The sequence below is a fragment of the Procambarus clarkii genome, chromosome 29 (genome assembly GCF_040958095.1).
Source record: "Procambarus clarkii isolate CNS0578487 chromosome 29, FALCON_Pclarkii_2.0, whole genome shotgun sequence".
In the NCBI taxonomy this organism is placed as follows: Eukaryota; Metazoa; Arthropoda; class Malacostraca; order Decapoda; family Cambaridae; genus Procambarus; species Procambarus clarkii.
In genome coordinates, this window is record NC_091178.1 from 512,595 (window position 1) to 530,094 (window position 17,500).

General features: G+C 44.5%; 1 protein-coding gene across 5 annotated transcripts in view; it reads right to left on the reverse strand.

Moving 5' to 3' along the window:
• The window catches only part of LOC123765134 (ADP-ribosylation factor GTPase-activating protein 1), a 136,448-nt gene that overhangs the window by 32,639 nt on the left and 86,309 nt on the right, over nt 1-17,500 (reverse strand). For all 5 annotated transcript variants that reach the window (XM_069333205.1, XM_069333202.1, XM_069333206.1 and 2 more), the window contains one exon: nt 892-1,058. In XM_069333205.1, coding sequence (XP_069189306.1) covers nt 892-1,058 — 167 coding nt within the window. The remainder of the gene's footprint in view (nt 1-891; nt 1,059-17,500) is intronic.

Here is a 17,500-nt window from a genome sequence, read left to right on the forward strand (position 1 = left end):
AGCACAAGCGTGGAACAAGACCTGCAGGCCTTCGGGTCAGGTGTCACCTAATTCAACAGGCAGCAGGGCTGAGGCAGAATGGATGATCGTCACCCAGAGGCAGAGGCGACGAGCAACCTACGAATTCGCTCAAGGCAAGAGCAGACTTGGAAATAGTACTATTGCATAACCAAGCCCCCTGGGGTTTTCCAGGGCCTGGAGGGTGAATGAGCCCTACAGGAAGCCCAGGCACTGGAGCCAGCTAAGTGGGTAAACCCTGTAAAACCCTGTGGTGGTGGAAGAGGACTCCCAAACATTGGGGAATTCGTATGGTAATCTCGAGGCTTTTGTCTCTTTGAATCCAGCAGTGGTCTGTATTGATTCATTGACTTTCTGGATGTTTTCCTGGTTGGGGTGGCAGTGTCACCTGGTTTCTGTGTCTGAGGTGGCCAAGTTCTGGCTCTGGTTCACAGTAGGCCAAACAGAACTTCACAGCTGATGTGACCTAGTAGATAGAAGCCATCTTGATGAGATAGCTAGAGGAAGCCACGAGGGCTCTCCCAGAAAAACTGGATTTCAAGAAAATGTAGAGATATGATCACCACATAAATGATGTCAGGGGTGAAGAAAGTTGATAAAGAAGACATCTAATTGCTTGTCTTGAACATGAGTATTGTACATACTGTAAGTACATAATCAAGAAATATTAATGTAAAAATAATTTCAAACAATATTTCTTCAGTAATAAAATAGTTGGGGAACTAAACAACGATCAGGAGAAAGATAAATGTAGTAAAAATATTGCAGCTTTTAAGGCTGAATTTGATAAAATTTATAGAAATGATGGAACACAATGAGCATAATGCATTTTTTCTGCATCTACAATTAGGTAATTACACACATTATTCTGACCTATTGTTGTCAAGCCGTTGGTATCCGTCACCTGGCCCAAGCAGCAAGGAGGAGCGTTCATGTGGCCCCCCTGAACCACTTGTGAGAGCAAGAGTTCCTCCTCCAGACCCACCACTTCCCCATGCACGAGTAGCTTCACTCCATCCACGTCGAGACACTTCGCTCACCTAAGAAAACGTTAAAAGGTTAGGAAAGAACAAGAAAATTTGGATAACTTGATCATCACTAAGAAAGTGATAAGAGGGTGCCATATCCTGTGTTTGAAACCTTCCAAAGTAAAATGTTTGGAGACAAAAAAAATAATAAAAAATCCTAGTCAAATTCTTCCTCTCTCAACATCTGCCAAGTGGCAGTAAACCACTCATTAAATATCACACTGAATTGGCTTATAAATACAAAATTATAACAGGAATCTACAAAATTGACAAGAAAGAATTCTTGCACCTTCATGAACAAGAGGTTTATATAGACTCAAGTTAACCCTTAGACCGCGCAATACATATATGGACGAAGGGAGTAAGTTCACCGAAACCACGCATTCTATATATAGATGATTGAGGCTCTAGCACACTATTTTAAATGCCCCGCGAGGGATAGGGGCAGCTATAGTCCAGCCACAATCGATAGTTAACAGATGCCATATAGAAAAAATATTGTGGGTCACATTCCCGGGGTGTGAGAGCCTCGGTACTGAGTGAGATAGGAGGCTGGCGCACGCAGCATGAACTCACAGCACCGCTGTTCAACTTGTGACCACAGCATCGCCTAAAAATGTAAAAATATATGTCAAAATATAATATATATTCTAGTATATACTGTATATGTACTATTAAAATACAGTATGACAGTATTACAGAAGACCCTTGACTGTGATAAAACTAACCAGGATTCTGATAACAGGATTGTGGTGATATTTAGCACTGCGCCATGGTGAGGAGTAATGCTGAGGGAGGGGAGGGAGGGAGGGAGGTGGCGTCGTCTTCCGATTGTGTGTGGCCACCTTTTATCGACGGGACTTAGCATACAGCTTAGTGGTTCGCTATGGTGAACAAAAATGTAGATACTTACATATAACGTGTGTATAGTGTAAAATAATAGCAATAGGAGTTATGTTGGGAGCCGCCATTTTGTTGAGGGAGATGCGTCATCTGCATGACATGTCATGATGTTTATTGTTGGCCACTATGGTCTTTGGGCAAAATACCAGCTTATCTGTACAGGTATGGTGAATAAAACCTGTAGATACTTGTATATTATGTGTGTATATAGCGTAATAACACCACAAACAGTATTGTTGGAGGAGAAATATTAGTGCATCTGGCCATACAAGCTTAGATGTACAGTTATGGTGAACAAAACATGTAGATACTTATATATAACATCTGTGAATAGTGAATAAAAGCAAACACAGTATGGTGGGACGAGTATATTGGCGAGTGAGGTGAGGGAGGGAGGGCAGCCAGTAGCTAGCTAGCTTGTGTGTGGCGACCACTCCTAGGTGTTTTTTGACTCTCAATACCAACTTAGTGGTTCATTATGGTTAACAAAACATGCAGATATTTATATACACCTGTGTATATAGTGTAATAACAGCAAAACTATTTGTTTATTGTTTTATGAACATAATAATTGAATCACTAATATGCATACCATAATTTTGAATACAGCGATGGTTCACACATTTTATTATATAAATCTATCACAATACACACTATTGAATAATATTACTATTGCCAAAAAAAAAAAAAAAAAAAAAAAAAAAAAAAAAAAAAAAAAAATCAGAGACATTGAAATAATTAGGTAATATCTTTGTGGCAACTCCCGCCTGACAGCTGGGGCAGAGTAGATCTCGTCTGGCGCCTGCTCTGTCATCTCTTTTTTTGCCAGACTTCCCTTCCCTATTGCGGCCAAAATATGCCACCTACAATTTCTTTTCCCTGTTATCAGGGAACACAAATGAACACTTTTATAAGACGAAAGAATTTTTGGGATTTTTTTTTTTTTGTTGCGCCTGTGGGTGTTGAAGGCCAAAATGCCCTTAGTGGCCTAAGGGTTAGGAAACAAATCTGCCAAAAAAAACCAGTGTTGAATGTAATGAAACACCATTTTTTTGGGTGAGCCCCTGAGGCACCCTGAAGCTGTTGTTTTCCATGTTCTTTTAGATTCAGCTACTCAGAACAAGAAGTTTCAAGTAGTATGGGCTATTGTGAGCCAGTAGTGGACTTACCTGGCACAGGAACGGGGCTTTAACTGATGCACCTTTCTGATCAAGTGCCATACTACTTGAGAGTCATCAGTTGCAGAGTTCTTTGTAAGCCTAGCAGGGACCATGAGCCAGAACCTGGCCCGCTCAGAGAGGCTAAGGGAGCATTGGCCCATGAACACTTTACATATAAAATATGTCATCTTGCCATCGACAAAGGAAGGAAGGAACCCAGAAAGGAAGGCGAAGCAAAGCAGACTACTGCCTAGTTGAAAAGTGCGACCTACCTGCTGGATGCTGTTCCGAGAGTTCTTTTACTCCTCAAACACAGCCTGGGGCCAGGCTTATGTATGTGAGTGAACATACATACACATACATACATTACACACACACACACACACACACACACACACACACACACACACACACACACACACACACACACTTTAGTTTCAAAGCGTTGTATGACAAAGAGTGCTGGGAAGACGGGATACCACGAGCGTAGCTCATCCTGTAACTACACTTAGGTAATTACACACACACACACACACACACATACACACACACACACACATACACACACACACACACATACACACACACACACACATACACACAAGGGGAAAGACAGAGAAAGGGGATAGACAGGAGGCACTGAACTAAATCAACCATTGTGACCAGGCAACAAAAATAAGGCAAGAAAGAGAAGGGTGGGCAGACTGCATATTTTTGGATTGTCAGAAAGCCTTTGATACAGTGCCACACAAGAGGCTAGTGCGAAAGTTGGAGATGCAGGCTGGAGTGAGAGGGAAGGTACTCCGGTGGATAGAGGAGTACCTAAGCAACAGGAGACAACGAGTCTGTGTGAGGGGTGAGGTCTCAGATTGGCGAGACGTCACAAGTGGAGTCCCGCAGGGGTCAGTCCTTGGACCTATACTGTTTCTGGTATATGTAAATGATCTCCCAGAGGGTACAGATTCGTTCCTCTCAATGTTTGCCGACGATGCAAAAATTATGAGGAGGATTGAAACAGAGGATGATAGTAGGAGGCTACAAGATGACCTGGATAGACTGAGTGAATGGTCCAACAAATGGCTGTTGAAGTTCAACCCGAGTAAATGCAAAGTAATGAAACTAGGCAGTGGAAACAGGAGACCAGGCACAGGATACAGAATAGGAGATGAAGTACTTAATGAAACAGACAGAGAGAAAGATCTAGGAGTTGATATCACACCAAACCTGTCTCCTGAAGCCCACATAAAGAGAATAACGTCTGCGGCATATGCGAGGCTGGCTAACATCAGAACGGCGTTCAGGAACCTGTGTAAGGAATCATTCAGAATCTTGTACACCACATATGTAAGACCAATCCTGGAGTATGCGGCCCCAGCATGGAGCCCGTACCTTGTCAAGCACAAGATGAAGCTGGAAAAAGTCCAAAGGTATGCTACTAGACTAGTCCCAGAACTAAGAGGCATGAGTTATGAGGAAAGGCTGCGGGAAATGCACCTTACGACACTGGAAGACAGAAGAGTAAGGGGGGACATGATCACAACCTACAAAATCCTCAGGGGAATCGACCGGGTAAACAAGGATGAACTATTCAACACTGGTGGGACGCGAACAAGGGGACACAGGTGGAAGCTGAGTACCCAAATGAGCCACAGAGACGTTAGAAAGAACTTTTTCAGTGTCAGAGTAGTTAGTAAATGGAATGCATTAGGAAGTGATGTGGTGGAGGCTGACTCCATACACAGTTTCAAATGTAGATATGATAGAGCCCAATAGGCTCAGGAATCTGTACACCAGTTGATTGACGGTTGAGAGGCGGGACCAAAGAGCCAGAGCTCAACCCCCGCAAGCACAATTAGGTGAGTACAATTAGGTGAGTACACACACACACACACTTAGATGATTGTCATGCCCTTCAAGAAGACCTGGACAAAATAAGTACATGGAGCGCCACTTGGCAAATGGAATTTAATGTTAATAAATGTCATGTTATGGAATGTGGAATAGGAGAACATAGACCCCATACAACCTATATATTATGTGAGAAATCTTTAAAGAATTCTGATAAAGAAAGAGATCTAGGGGTGGTTCTAGATAGAAAACTATCACCTGAGGACCACATAAAGAATATTGTGCGAGGAGCCTATGCCACGCTTTCTAACTTCAGAATTGCTTTTAAATACATGGATGGAGATATACTAAAGAAATTGTTCACGACTTTTGTTAGGCCAAAGCTAGAATATGCAGCAGTTGTGTGGTGCCCATATCTTAAGAAGCACATCAACAAACTGGAAAAGGTGCAAAGACATGCTACTAAGTGGCTCCCAGAACTGAAGGGCAAGAGCTACAAGGAGAGGTTAGAGGCATTAAACATGCCAAAACTAGAAGACAGAAGAAAAAGAGGTGATATGATCACTACATACAAAATAGTAACAGGAATTGATAAAATCGACAGGGAAGATTTCCTGAGACCTGGCACTTCAAGAACAAGAGGTCATAGATTTAAACTAGCTAAACACAGATGCCGAAGAAATATAAGAAAATTCACCTTCGCAAATAGAGTGGTAGATGGTTGGAACAAGTTAAGTGAGAAGGTGGTGGAGGCCAAGACCGTCAGTAATTTCAAAGCGTTATATGACAGAGTGCTGGGAAGACGGGACACCACGAGCGTAGCTCTCATCCTGTAACTACACTTAGGTAATTACACTTAGGCAATTACACACACACACATTTTTATCCCAAGTTCTTTCCCAAGAGGCAGACAAGAGGAGCTCCAGCATATTTCAACAATCCTAAGTATTGTAGTACAGGATGATGATAGTGAGTGGTGTCCCAGAGAACATAAAGGTATAGTACTTTTGAAAAATAGGTGAGATAACAGGAATGTGCCAAGGGAAGTGAAAAATTGGATGAGAAAAAGTTGCCCTAGTGTTTCCAGTGCAGAGAAGAACATTCAAGATGGCCGCCGGCAAGAGGAAATTCAAAACAGAGTTTGATTTTGCTGGATTCAGTGAAGAAAGCATTGATATAACCAGTCTATACAACAAGTTGGTAAAATTAGATACTATAGTGACCTCTCATGTAGAAATAATTAGTAAATTGAAAGAAAGTAATGACCATTTAAATAGCAAAGTTGTATGTCTTGAGGGTTTAGTGAAAGACTTGCGCAAGGATAAGAATCAATTGGAAGCAAATTGCAAAGCCATGGAAGAAGAAAATAAACTCTTAAAAATAGCTTTGGAAGAAGTTAAAGTAAATTTAAACATAAATGACTACAATAGGTTAGGTAAGGAAATTCAACAGGAGAAACAGCTTTTGTCAGCACAGATGGAGGAAGTTAAGTTACACAGGGAATAGAACAGTGCAAGAAAGATATGCAACTCACTTATGCACAAGTGGCCAAGGAGAAGGAAAAAATTGAAGAAGCAGTAAAGGAAGCCAAACACTGCAGCAACCAAAATAAAACAAACATTAGGCTGGAAGTGAGAAAAGTATTGGCATCTAACTTGAAGTTGGTGCAAAACACAGTTGATCGGAGTAAGTCCCTGATAATTTTTGGCTGCAAAGAAAAGGAGATAACATCTAGGTCAGAAAGAGCTGTAGAAGAAGCAAAAGTAGTAGATAAAATTGTTGGCCTCGTGGAAGGTCTTACAACCATAGAGAATGTGTGCGACTACAGGAGAATAGGCAGATATGTAAAAGGGAAAGATCGACCCTTGAGGATCACCCTAAATGGTGCCAAACAGATGGAAGAAGTACTAAGGAATGCTAGAAAATTACAAAGTGATGAGGATGGGAAAGTGTGGTCGTTAAGACGAGATCGTTCAAAAGAAGATAGAGAGAAGCTGAAACTGAACTTCGACGAGGCAAAACGTTTAAATGAGAACAGGAATGAAGAAGAAATCAATTCTTTTTTCTACAAAGTGATAGGGGTAGGCAGATCAGTAAAGTGGTACATAAAGGAAAACCAACAAAATCATTAGAGAGGGGGAGTGAAAAATAAGAATAGGGGAAACAAGTTCCTGAAGATTGCATACACCAACATAGATGGAGTAAGATCGAAGATACTGGAGTTAAGTGATGTAATATAGCTGCAGACACCAGACATTGTTGCACTCACGGAGACAAAACTTGAAGATGTTATTTTAAATGCGGTCATATTCCCAAGGGGCTACTCAATTTGGAGACGGGACAGAAAAATTAGGAAAGGCAGTGGCGTTGCTGTGCTGGTGAAAGAACACCTAAAGGTGAAGGAAATAATGACTGCCAATCCACAAGAAGTTGACATAATAGCACTAGAGATCTGCCATGAGGATGATAAACTAATAATCATAAATGCATATAGTCCACCACCAAGCAGCACATGGTCAAAGGAGGAGGTAGATAGTAAACGAGAAGGTCTTATAACAATAATGAGAGAGATCATAGCGAGAGCGGATAACGATAGTTCACGATTGTTGATAGTCGGCGCCTTCAACTTGAAATCTATAGACTGGGAAGCATATGAAGCTAAAACAGAAGATTTTTGGACCTATAAATTTGCAGACCTCATCCTGGAAACATTCTTGTATCAACATGTTAAACAAGCTACGAGGATGAGGGAAAGGAACTTCCCTCCATGCTAGATTTGATATTTACCAGGAAGGAGGAAGAAATATTTGACATTCAGTACCTTCCTCCGTTGGGTAAAAGTGACCATGTCTTTTTGGGAATAAAGTATGCAATGCGTTATAATCTGGAAGAAAATATGATAGTTGATGAAATTGAAAAACCTGACTTTAGGAGAGGACATTATGGCAACCTTAGAAATTTTTTTAGTGAGTATAATTGGACAGACTTGTTGCTAGGGAAGGAAGTGAATGAGATGTATGTCAAGTTTTGTGAAATATATGATAAAGGCACAACAAAATTTATACCAAAACAGAGATGCAGAACTAGGAAACAGGATTGGTTCAACAGAAATTGCGAGAGGGCCAGAGACCAAAAGACACAAAACTGGAATCAATACAGGAAGAGGCCAAACCCCCAAACATACCAGTGACACAAAGATGCGAGAAACAACTATACGGCAGTGATTAGAAAGGCAGAAAGAAATTTTGAAAAAGGGATTGCAGACAAATGTAAAACAGAACCAGGTCTATTCTATAAATTCATAAACAACAAATTGCAGGTAAAGGATAATATTCAGAGGTTGAAAATGGGAAATAGATTCACGGAAAATGAAAAGGAAATGTGTGAAACATTAAACGAAAAGTTCCAAAGTGTGTTTGTTCAAAATGAAATCTTCAGGGAACCAGATACAATAAGAATTCCAGAGAAACACATAGAGGTGTCTAGAGACAAAGTGGAAAAAATGCTCAAGGAGCTAAATAAGAACAAAGCAGTTGGTCCAGATGGAGTTTCACCATGGATTCTGAGAGAATGTGCACCTGAGTTCAGCATTCCTCTTCAACTGATTTTTCAGGCATCCCTGTGTACAGGAGTTGTAGCTGATGTGTGGAGAAAGGCTAACATAGTTCCAATCTACAAAAGTGGAAGCAGGGAAGACCCCCTTAATTATAGACCTGTATCATTGACAAGTGTAATAGTCAAAATATTGGAAAAAATAATTAAAACTAAATGGGTAGAACACCTGGAGGAAAACGATACAATATCAGACATTCAATACGGTTTTCGATCTGGAAGATCCTGTGTAACAAACTTACTCAGTTTTTATGATCGAGCCACAGAGATTTTAGAGGAAAGAGATGGTTGGATTGACTGCATTTATCTGGACCTAAAAGAGGCTTTCGACAGAGTTCCCCATAAGAGGTTGTTCTGGAAACTGGAACATATTGGAGGGGTGACAGGTAAGCTACTAACATGGATGAAAAATTTCCTAACTGACAGAAAAATGAGGGCCGTAATCAGAGGCAAGGTATCGGATTGGAGGAATGTCACGAGTGGAGTACCACAGGGTTCAGTTCTTGCACCGGTAATGTTCATTGTCTACATAAACGATCTACCAGTGGGATTACAGAATTACATGAACATGTTTGCTGATGATGCTAAGATAATAGGGAAGATAAGAAACCTAGATGATTGTCATGCCCTTCAAGAAGACCTGGACAAAATAAGTATATGGAGCAATACTTGGCAAATGGAATTTAATGTGAATAAATGCCATGTTATGGAATGTGGAATTGGAGAACATAGACCCCACATAACCTATATATTATGTGAGAAATCTTTAAAGAATTCTGACAAAGAAAGGGATCTAGGGGTTGTTCTAGATAGAAAACTGTCGCCTGAGGACCACATTAAGAACATTGTGCGAGGAGCTTATGCTACACTTTCTAACCTCAGAATTGCTTTTAAATACATGGATGCCAAAATACTAAAGTAATTGTTCACAACTTTTATTAGACCAAAGCTGGAATATGCAGCGGTTGTGTGGTGCCCATATCTAATAAGCACATCAACAAACTGGAAAAGGTGCAAAGACATGCTATTAAGTGGCTCCCAGAACTGAAGGACAAGAGCTACGAGGAGAGGTTAGAGGCATTAAATATGCAAAAACTAGAAGATGGAAGAAAAGAGGCGATATGATCACTACGTTCAAAATAGTAACAGGAATCGACAAAACTGATAGGGAAGAATTCCTGAGACCCGGAACTTCAAGAACAAGAGGTCATAGATTTAAACTAACGAAACAAAGCTGCAGTAGAAATATACGAAAATTCACTTTTGTAAACAGAGTGGTAGACGGTTGGAACAAGTTAAGTGAGAAGGTGGTGGAGGCCAAAACCGTCAGTAATTTCAAAGCGTTATATGACAGAGTGCAGGGAAGACGGGACACCACGAGCGTAGCTCTCATCCTGTAACTACACTTAGGTAATTACCCAGCACGAGCACAGCAAGCATACCCAGCACCAGCTCAGAAGCAGCTGAAGCAAACACAGCAGCAGGGAGCACCAGCAAACCAAATGCAAACATCTAAGAACATCGTGTGTGGAGTGTACAGTTAGACCAAATGTTAACTTAAAGTACACAGTGTTAAAGTGTTAAAATTAAGCTTGCAGTAATTTTAGTGTACAACAGTTTTCATAAAATGTATTGTACTACTCAACATACAGCCTTTAAGTATTTACTGTACAGTATTCACAACTCTATTAGAATTCAAGATGGACATTACTCCAACAATAAGGTAAATAAAAACTAACAGTATTTTTTAGTAGAGTAGTAATATACTGTACATGGACAAGTATATAATATAATGCATTTTTTTGTGTACAAGACAAAAAAAAAGACTAACACAAACACCTCCTGAAGGTCACCTCTTGCAACGAATCCACCCTCGCAACAACCTCGGTTTGGTCCCATATACTGTAGTGCGCTGAATCGAGGTTGTACTGTGTGTATCAGAAAAACTCAGCTTATTAGGCAAATAGGGCCTTGCATAGTAGGCCAAGGAGTGCATTCTGGTTCTTAACAATTTATACACACACACACTAGAAACCTCAAATTAGAAGCCTGTCATATGAAGAAAGATTGACAAAGCTTAAATTACATTCTCTAGAAAGGCGAAGAACTAGGATTAACATGATAGAGGTGTACAATTGGATGAATGGGCATAGCAAAGGGGATATTACTGGATACTAAAAGTATCAACACATGACAGAACACAAAACAATTGGTATAAATTGGATAAGTTTAGATTTAGGAAAGACCTGGGTAAATACTGGTTCGGTAACAGGGTTGTTGATTTGTAGAACCAATTACCACGTAACGTGGTGGAGGTGGGGGTCCCTTGATTGTTTCTTACGTGGGTTGGACATGAATATGAGTGGGATTGGGTAGCTATAAATAGGAGCTGCCTTGTAAAGGCCAATAGGCCTTCTGTAGTTACTTTTATTCTTTGTTCCTAATTATGTTCTTAGTAGCCATGTACCCTGCATGTAACCAATGTTGTAACTCATTTTATGTAATGAAATTTAAAATAAAATGTATATTTTATATTTGAAAAATATAAAATATGTATTTGAACAATTATTCAGTACATTACCTATAATGCATAATTATAATACATATCTATAATGTATTCGCAATACCTTGACGCAATACCCTGTGAATACATTACAGGTATGTAATGTATTCGCAAGGCGACACAGTTAGCATTGCCAGCATTCTTATCCTCGACTAGTGCTACAGGTGAATTAGTGAATGAAATACTACTAGAATATCCAAGAGACTCCATTGGGATTCATGATCTCAAATTTGTGGACGGAGCTGGCCAGTGGGACATTCTTGCTAACTCTCACCCTCGACCAACTTTTCCAAACAACTGCAAACAGGCCAAATGGGATAGCCCCATAGTGGAGAACATTGCCACAGCATTGCTCGAGGCAGCTTCTGGGAAGGACAAAGTGCGTTTCCTAGCTGTGCAAGCTCCCCATGCCATTGACAATCTCTAATTCTGCCTTGGGCACCCGCTTGGACCATCGGGCCCTAAGTATTGGTCTTGCCCTGGGCCTTGCCGCCCCTATCTCCACTGAACACAGGTGCATCTGCGGCTATGCGTCGGCAGACCAATATGGCAGCCGTGGTCTCATTTGTTGCAAGTCACTGGAGAAGATTGCCAGACATAAAGCAGTCAATGACATCATCAAGAGAAGATTGGCTACAGCTGGGTGTCCAGCACAAAGGGAACCTCGGTTGTGCAGACCTGACAACAGTCACAAACGCCCAGATGGAGTCACCTTGCAGCCAAGAGGTATGGTAAACAGACACACACAGAGATCACACTAACGTGATGCATCAAATGAACAAATCCACAAGGGCCGTGACGAGGATTCGAACCTGCGTCCAGGAGCATCCCAGACACTAGCTCAGTCGATTAAGGCAGTGTCTGGGATGCTCCCGGACGCAGGTTCGAATCCTCGTCACGGCCCTTGTGGATTTTTTCATGGTAAACAGATTGCGTGAGACTACACGTGTGCATCTACATTGGCTGATACCTAATCAGGCTCGCAGTACATCTGAGGAAGGTGGGGCGGCCACCTTCAGCGAGACCCAGAAAACTAACAAGTACAAGGACCTAAAACTTTGTTACAGGTTCATGCCGATAGGGTCTGAATCCCTGGGCGCGTGGGGGTACATGTGCATTAAGTTGCTAAAGGAGGTGGGCGAGGAACTCATTAGGGAAACTAAAGACTCAAGAGTGGCCCGTTTCCTGTTCCATTGCCTCAGTGTCGCGATGCAGAGGGAAAATGCGTGCTCCCAATTGGGGAAGCCTTGTCGGAATCCCACGTGCGCTGACATATATTGTACTTTAGGAACCCTGAAGACTCTTATGGCCTGAGTGAATGAAATGGCCTTCCCAATACTCTCTTGCACTTTTGGCCTTTGCAATGCTCCCTTTCACCCTCTTGGCTTTCCCAATGCTCCCTTGCATCCTCCTGGCTTTCCCAATGCTCCTTTGAACCTTCCAAATCCTCCCTTGCCCCTCTTGGCCTTTAAAATGCTCTCATGATATTTACTGACCATCTTATTGCCAATATTAACTAGACCATTATACTACTACTTGTAACACGACCTCAAATTTGATTAGCCTTGTAAACAAACATGAATTTCAGTGTCAGTAATTGTGTGACTGCACAACTACCTCATCAATGCTGTAACTTGCTTATTGCTTAGTAAATGTTTGTACAGCTAATGAACCTGTTGGCCACTGGATGGGTGTGGGTACATGGCTGTCATTTACTGGGCTCTGACAACTTAAGCTAACTAAAACTGTAATTAACTGCTGATGAGCCAACCAAGTTCAATACTATAACTATTAAACTGAATACTTGGTATGCGTTACTACACCCATTAGCCTATACATATATGAATCATTTGCACAACTGCTTAAAGGATGGGTTGACCTATTATGTGGGTACATAGAAAACTAACTTGATGCCAGACCTCTTAGCCCAGTAAATGGGTCTTCGAGTTTCTGGCGTATCTAATGCTCTCCTGGTGCATCCTGTTCCACAGAATGGTATCATGGCGCTTCTTGGCTCATCCAATGGTTCCCAGGCACATTTAAAAATAAACTGTCTACCTGATTTAACTCATCATCACCAAATTTATCCAATGTGCAACTATCATTTAACGATTCATTCAATACTAGTTCCGCATTTCGTACCGAGCCCTAACATACTGAGCCATGTTACCCCACCTTGTGTTCCACGGCCCACCCGGCATGCTTTATAGTGTCTGCCAGAGCCATCTGGGCTTGGCGAACGTGGCTGGCAAGCCGAGTCTCAAAAAGTTTGGCCTTGAGCCACCCAAATGCCGCCCTGGAGCCCTCGGTGCGTGTCCAAGTGGTGTGTGTGGCAAGGCCGCCCCTTTGACACGACTCCACTTCATCGTCGCCATCGTCGTCATCGAGGCACGTCTTGACCCTTCCTCTGCCCACGCTCACTTCCATGTCAGCCATGATGATCTAACTCCAGCTGGCAATATCCACTAGGCCTGTCTTCCTCCGGCACCGTATCACTGCTCCTGGCGTGTCTTACTCTGTGCTCACTGCCCGCCTAGCCGTGTCAATAATCATCTCACCATCACCATGAGAGTGAAGATTCTAGCGTAGTTTAGCAACGGGTTCTGTTATGTCACTAACATCCTGTAGGAGAGGATGCTGGCCACTGCAAGTGTTTCCGCCACCATCTGTCGTGCGCTGTATCCTGCACAATACAACCCATGAACATTAATTAGCCAAGTATGACTCCAGCAGCTCCCAATAGAAGATCTCGCCAGCAGCTGCAGCAACAGCTGACAGGCCACGCGGCGGGGGGCAACGCCCAGCTGGCGTGAGCGGGCGTGTAGCACAGGAGAGGGCCAGAGGGCCACACTGGCACGCCCGCCACTGTGCACGCCACTTCAGCATTTTCTCTATCACCGGTATTAATGAGGGGCGTACAGTTCCGGGGCGCTCCATGTACTCGCCCCGTTGCTGCAGCTCTCCAGCAGACGGGAGCAGGCGTTATGTAAGGTGGAGGACGTGCCACTCTCTCTCACTGCCTCATACACACGCGCACACAACACTCCCAGCCCACCAGGCACCGCACCTCACTATATTACTAAATCAATATTGCAAACTGCTTGTGGCTGCCTTTCGTAGCACCAGCACTAATTCTCTCAGTTACCCTTCCTCCCTCTACCACAGCGTCACGCCCTCGACATACTCTACCTCTTATTCGGAAAATGACAATACTGTATTGCTCTACATTTGAAATAGAACAAATCTTCCCCAGTCAACCATTATCAAAGCCACTTCCTCTTACCATACGGAATCACTTTCCTATATTACACCAGTCAATTTATCTCTCCTCCTTTCAACCCGGTTAATCACCCTTTTTCTCCTTACCTTCACCATTCCATCTTTCTTCATTTGCGTCAGTTAATTTCCATTTCCTGACAAGTCTATCTTCAACTCCTGCCCTCAACGTAAGTAATCTCCCTCCGCTCTCATTACCCTAACCTAGACTATCTCCCTACCCTCTCCTTACCCAATCCAATCTCTCTGCCTTCCCTTTAACCCAGTCAAGATCTCTCCCTCGCCGTTGTGCACAAGTCAATCACCCCTCTTCTCTCTAATGGCCGTCCACGGTTCCCACTAAACAATACGTAAACAACATCAACAAATCAATCTTTACTGCCAGAGGTCACTGCTACCTGAGTGTGCATCACCACCCGGTCATTGCGCCGCCTTGTTATCCTCAGCTACCTCATAAAAGTGCAAGTTTGTGTAGGCAAGCTCTAGAATGTCTGAGTAAGTAACAATCGTCTTAAATATATGTTCCCGCTTCTTTACCGTCTGCTGGCCATCTGCTGGCCAGTCCTTTCTTGCCTATCCCATCCCCAAGCTCCCTCCTCTCCCTCACCCCATCCCCAAGCTCCCTCCTCTCCCTCACCCCATCCCCAAGCTCCCTCCTCTCCCTCGCCCCATCCCCAAGCTCCCTCCTCTCCCTCACCCCATCCCCAAGCTCCCTCCTCTCCCTCGCCCCATCCCCAAGCTCCCTCCTCTCCCTCGCCCCATCCCCAAGCTCCCTCCTCTCCCTCACCCCATCCCCAAGCTCCCTCCTCTCCCTCGCCCCATCCCCAAGCTCCCTCATCTCCCTCGCCCCATCCCCAAGCTCCCTCCTCTCCCTCGCCCCATCCCCAAGCTCCCTCCTCTCCCTCGCCCCATCCCCAAGCTCCCTCCTCTCCCTCGCCCCATCCCCAAGCTCCCTCCTCTCCCTCGCCCCATCCCCAAGCTCCCTCCTCTCCCTCGCCCCATCCCCAAGCTCCCTCATCTCCCTCGCCCCATCCCCAAGCTCCCTCGCCCCATCCCCAAGCTCCCTCCTCTCCCTCGCCCCATCCCCAAGCTCCCTCATCTCCCTCGCCCCATCCCCAAGCTCCCTCGCCCCATCCCCAAGCTCCCTCCTCTCCCTCGCCCCATCCCCAAGCTCCCTCCTCTCCCTCGCCCCATCCCCAAGCTCCCTCCTCTCCCTCGCCCCATCCCCAAGCTCCCTCCTCTCCCTCACCCCATCCAGACAGTCCCTCCTCTCCCTCCGCCCATCCAGACGGTCCCTCCTCTCTCTCACCCCATCCAGACGGTCCCTCCTCTCCCTCACCCCATCCAGACGGTCCCTCCTCTCCCTCACCCCATCCAGACGGTCCCTCCTCTCCCTCACCCCATCCAGACGGTCCCTCCTCTCCCTCACCCCATCCAGACGGTCCCTCCTCTCCCTCACCCCATCCAGACGGTCCCTCCTCTCCCTCACCCCATCCAGACGGTCCCTCCTCTCCCTCACCCCATCCAGACGGTCCCTCCTCTCCCTCACCCCATCCAGACGGTCCCTCCTCTCCCTCACCCCATCCAGACGGTCCCTCCTATCCCTCACCCCATCCAGACGGTCCCTCCTCTCCCTCACCCCATCCAGACGGTCCCTCCTCTCCCTCACCCCATCCAGACGGTCCCTCCTCTCCCTCACCCCATCCAGACGGTCCCTCCTCTCCCTCACCCCATCCAGACGGTCCCTCCTCTCCCTCACCCCATCCAGACGGTCCCTCCTCTCCCTCACCCCATCCAGACGGTCCCTCCTCTCCCTCACCCCATCCAGACGGTCCCTCCTCTCCCTCACCCCATCCAGACGGTCCCTCCTCTCCCTCACCCCATCCAGACGGTCCCTCCTCTCCCTCACCCCATCCAGACGGTCCCTCCTCTCCCTCACCCCATCCAGACGGTCCCTCCTCTCCCTCACCCCATCCAGACGGTCCCTCCTCTCCCTCACCCCATCCAGACGGTCCCTCCTCTCCCTCACCCCATCCAGACGGTCCCTCCTCTCCCTCACCCCATCCAGACAGTCCCTCCACTCTCACTCCTAATGTGGAAAAAATATTCTTCTGTTCAGATTATTCTCTCCATCTATTGATCTATTTATCTAGCAGTCTAAGCTCTCCGCGGGTCACTGGTGCGCAGCGCCTCTTCTCAATCACCAATTACAATTTTTCAGATAAAATAAAATGATCATTTAACATTCCTTATTAAACATTTAATAAACATATTGGTGATCAATTTAATTAAGAGGTAAAGTACAGGGTAAAGAGACGCAGACCTCCGGTAGGCCTAAATACGATATTCCAAGTCATGAGTAATTAGGACTAACGGATTGTTGGCCTTATTCAACAAGAACTACAACTTTGGAAGGAAATATTAGATGCCCCTTTAACTAGTTTTTGATCTACACTGAGTAATCTTTCATGTACAATAGGGAAACAGCACAATTTTATTGTTAAATGTTAAAGATAAACTGTTCAACACTGGTGGGACGCGAACCAGGGGATACAGGTGGAGACTGAGTACCCACATGAGTCACATGGACGTTAGAAAGAACTTTTTCAGTGTCAGAGTAGTTAACAGGTGGAATGCATTAGGCAGTGATGTGGTGGAGGCTGACTCCATACACAGTTTCAAATGTAGATATGATAAGAGCCCAGTAGGCTCACGAACCTGTACACCAGTTGACTGACAGTTGAGAGGCGGGACCAAAGAGCCAGAGCTCAACCCCCGCAAGCACAATTAGGCCAGTACAACTAGGTGAATACATTGCTGTGTATACCCAAGCTTGATTAAAAAAAACGGGAAACGGTGAGAATAATTTTTAAATACATTTGAACATACAAATATTCTAATTATAATTTTGAAAATTGTGGGCCCATTTGATCATATTTTCCATGTTATTTACTCTGATTTTAGGATAAACGAATTTTCCACTGTCCCTGGCAGTCCCTCCCCTGCCACTCCCACCTGGCGGTCCCTCCCCTGTCAATCCCTCCTGGTAGTCCCTCCTCTGTCACTCCCTCCTGGCAGTCCCTCCTCTGTCA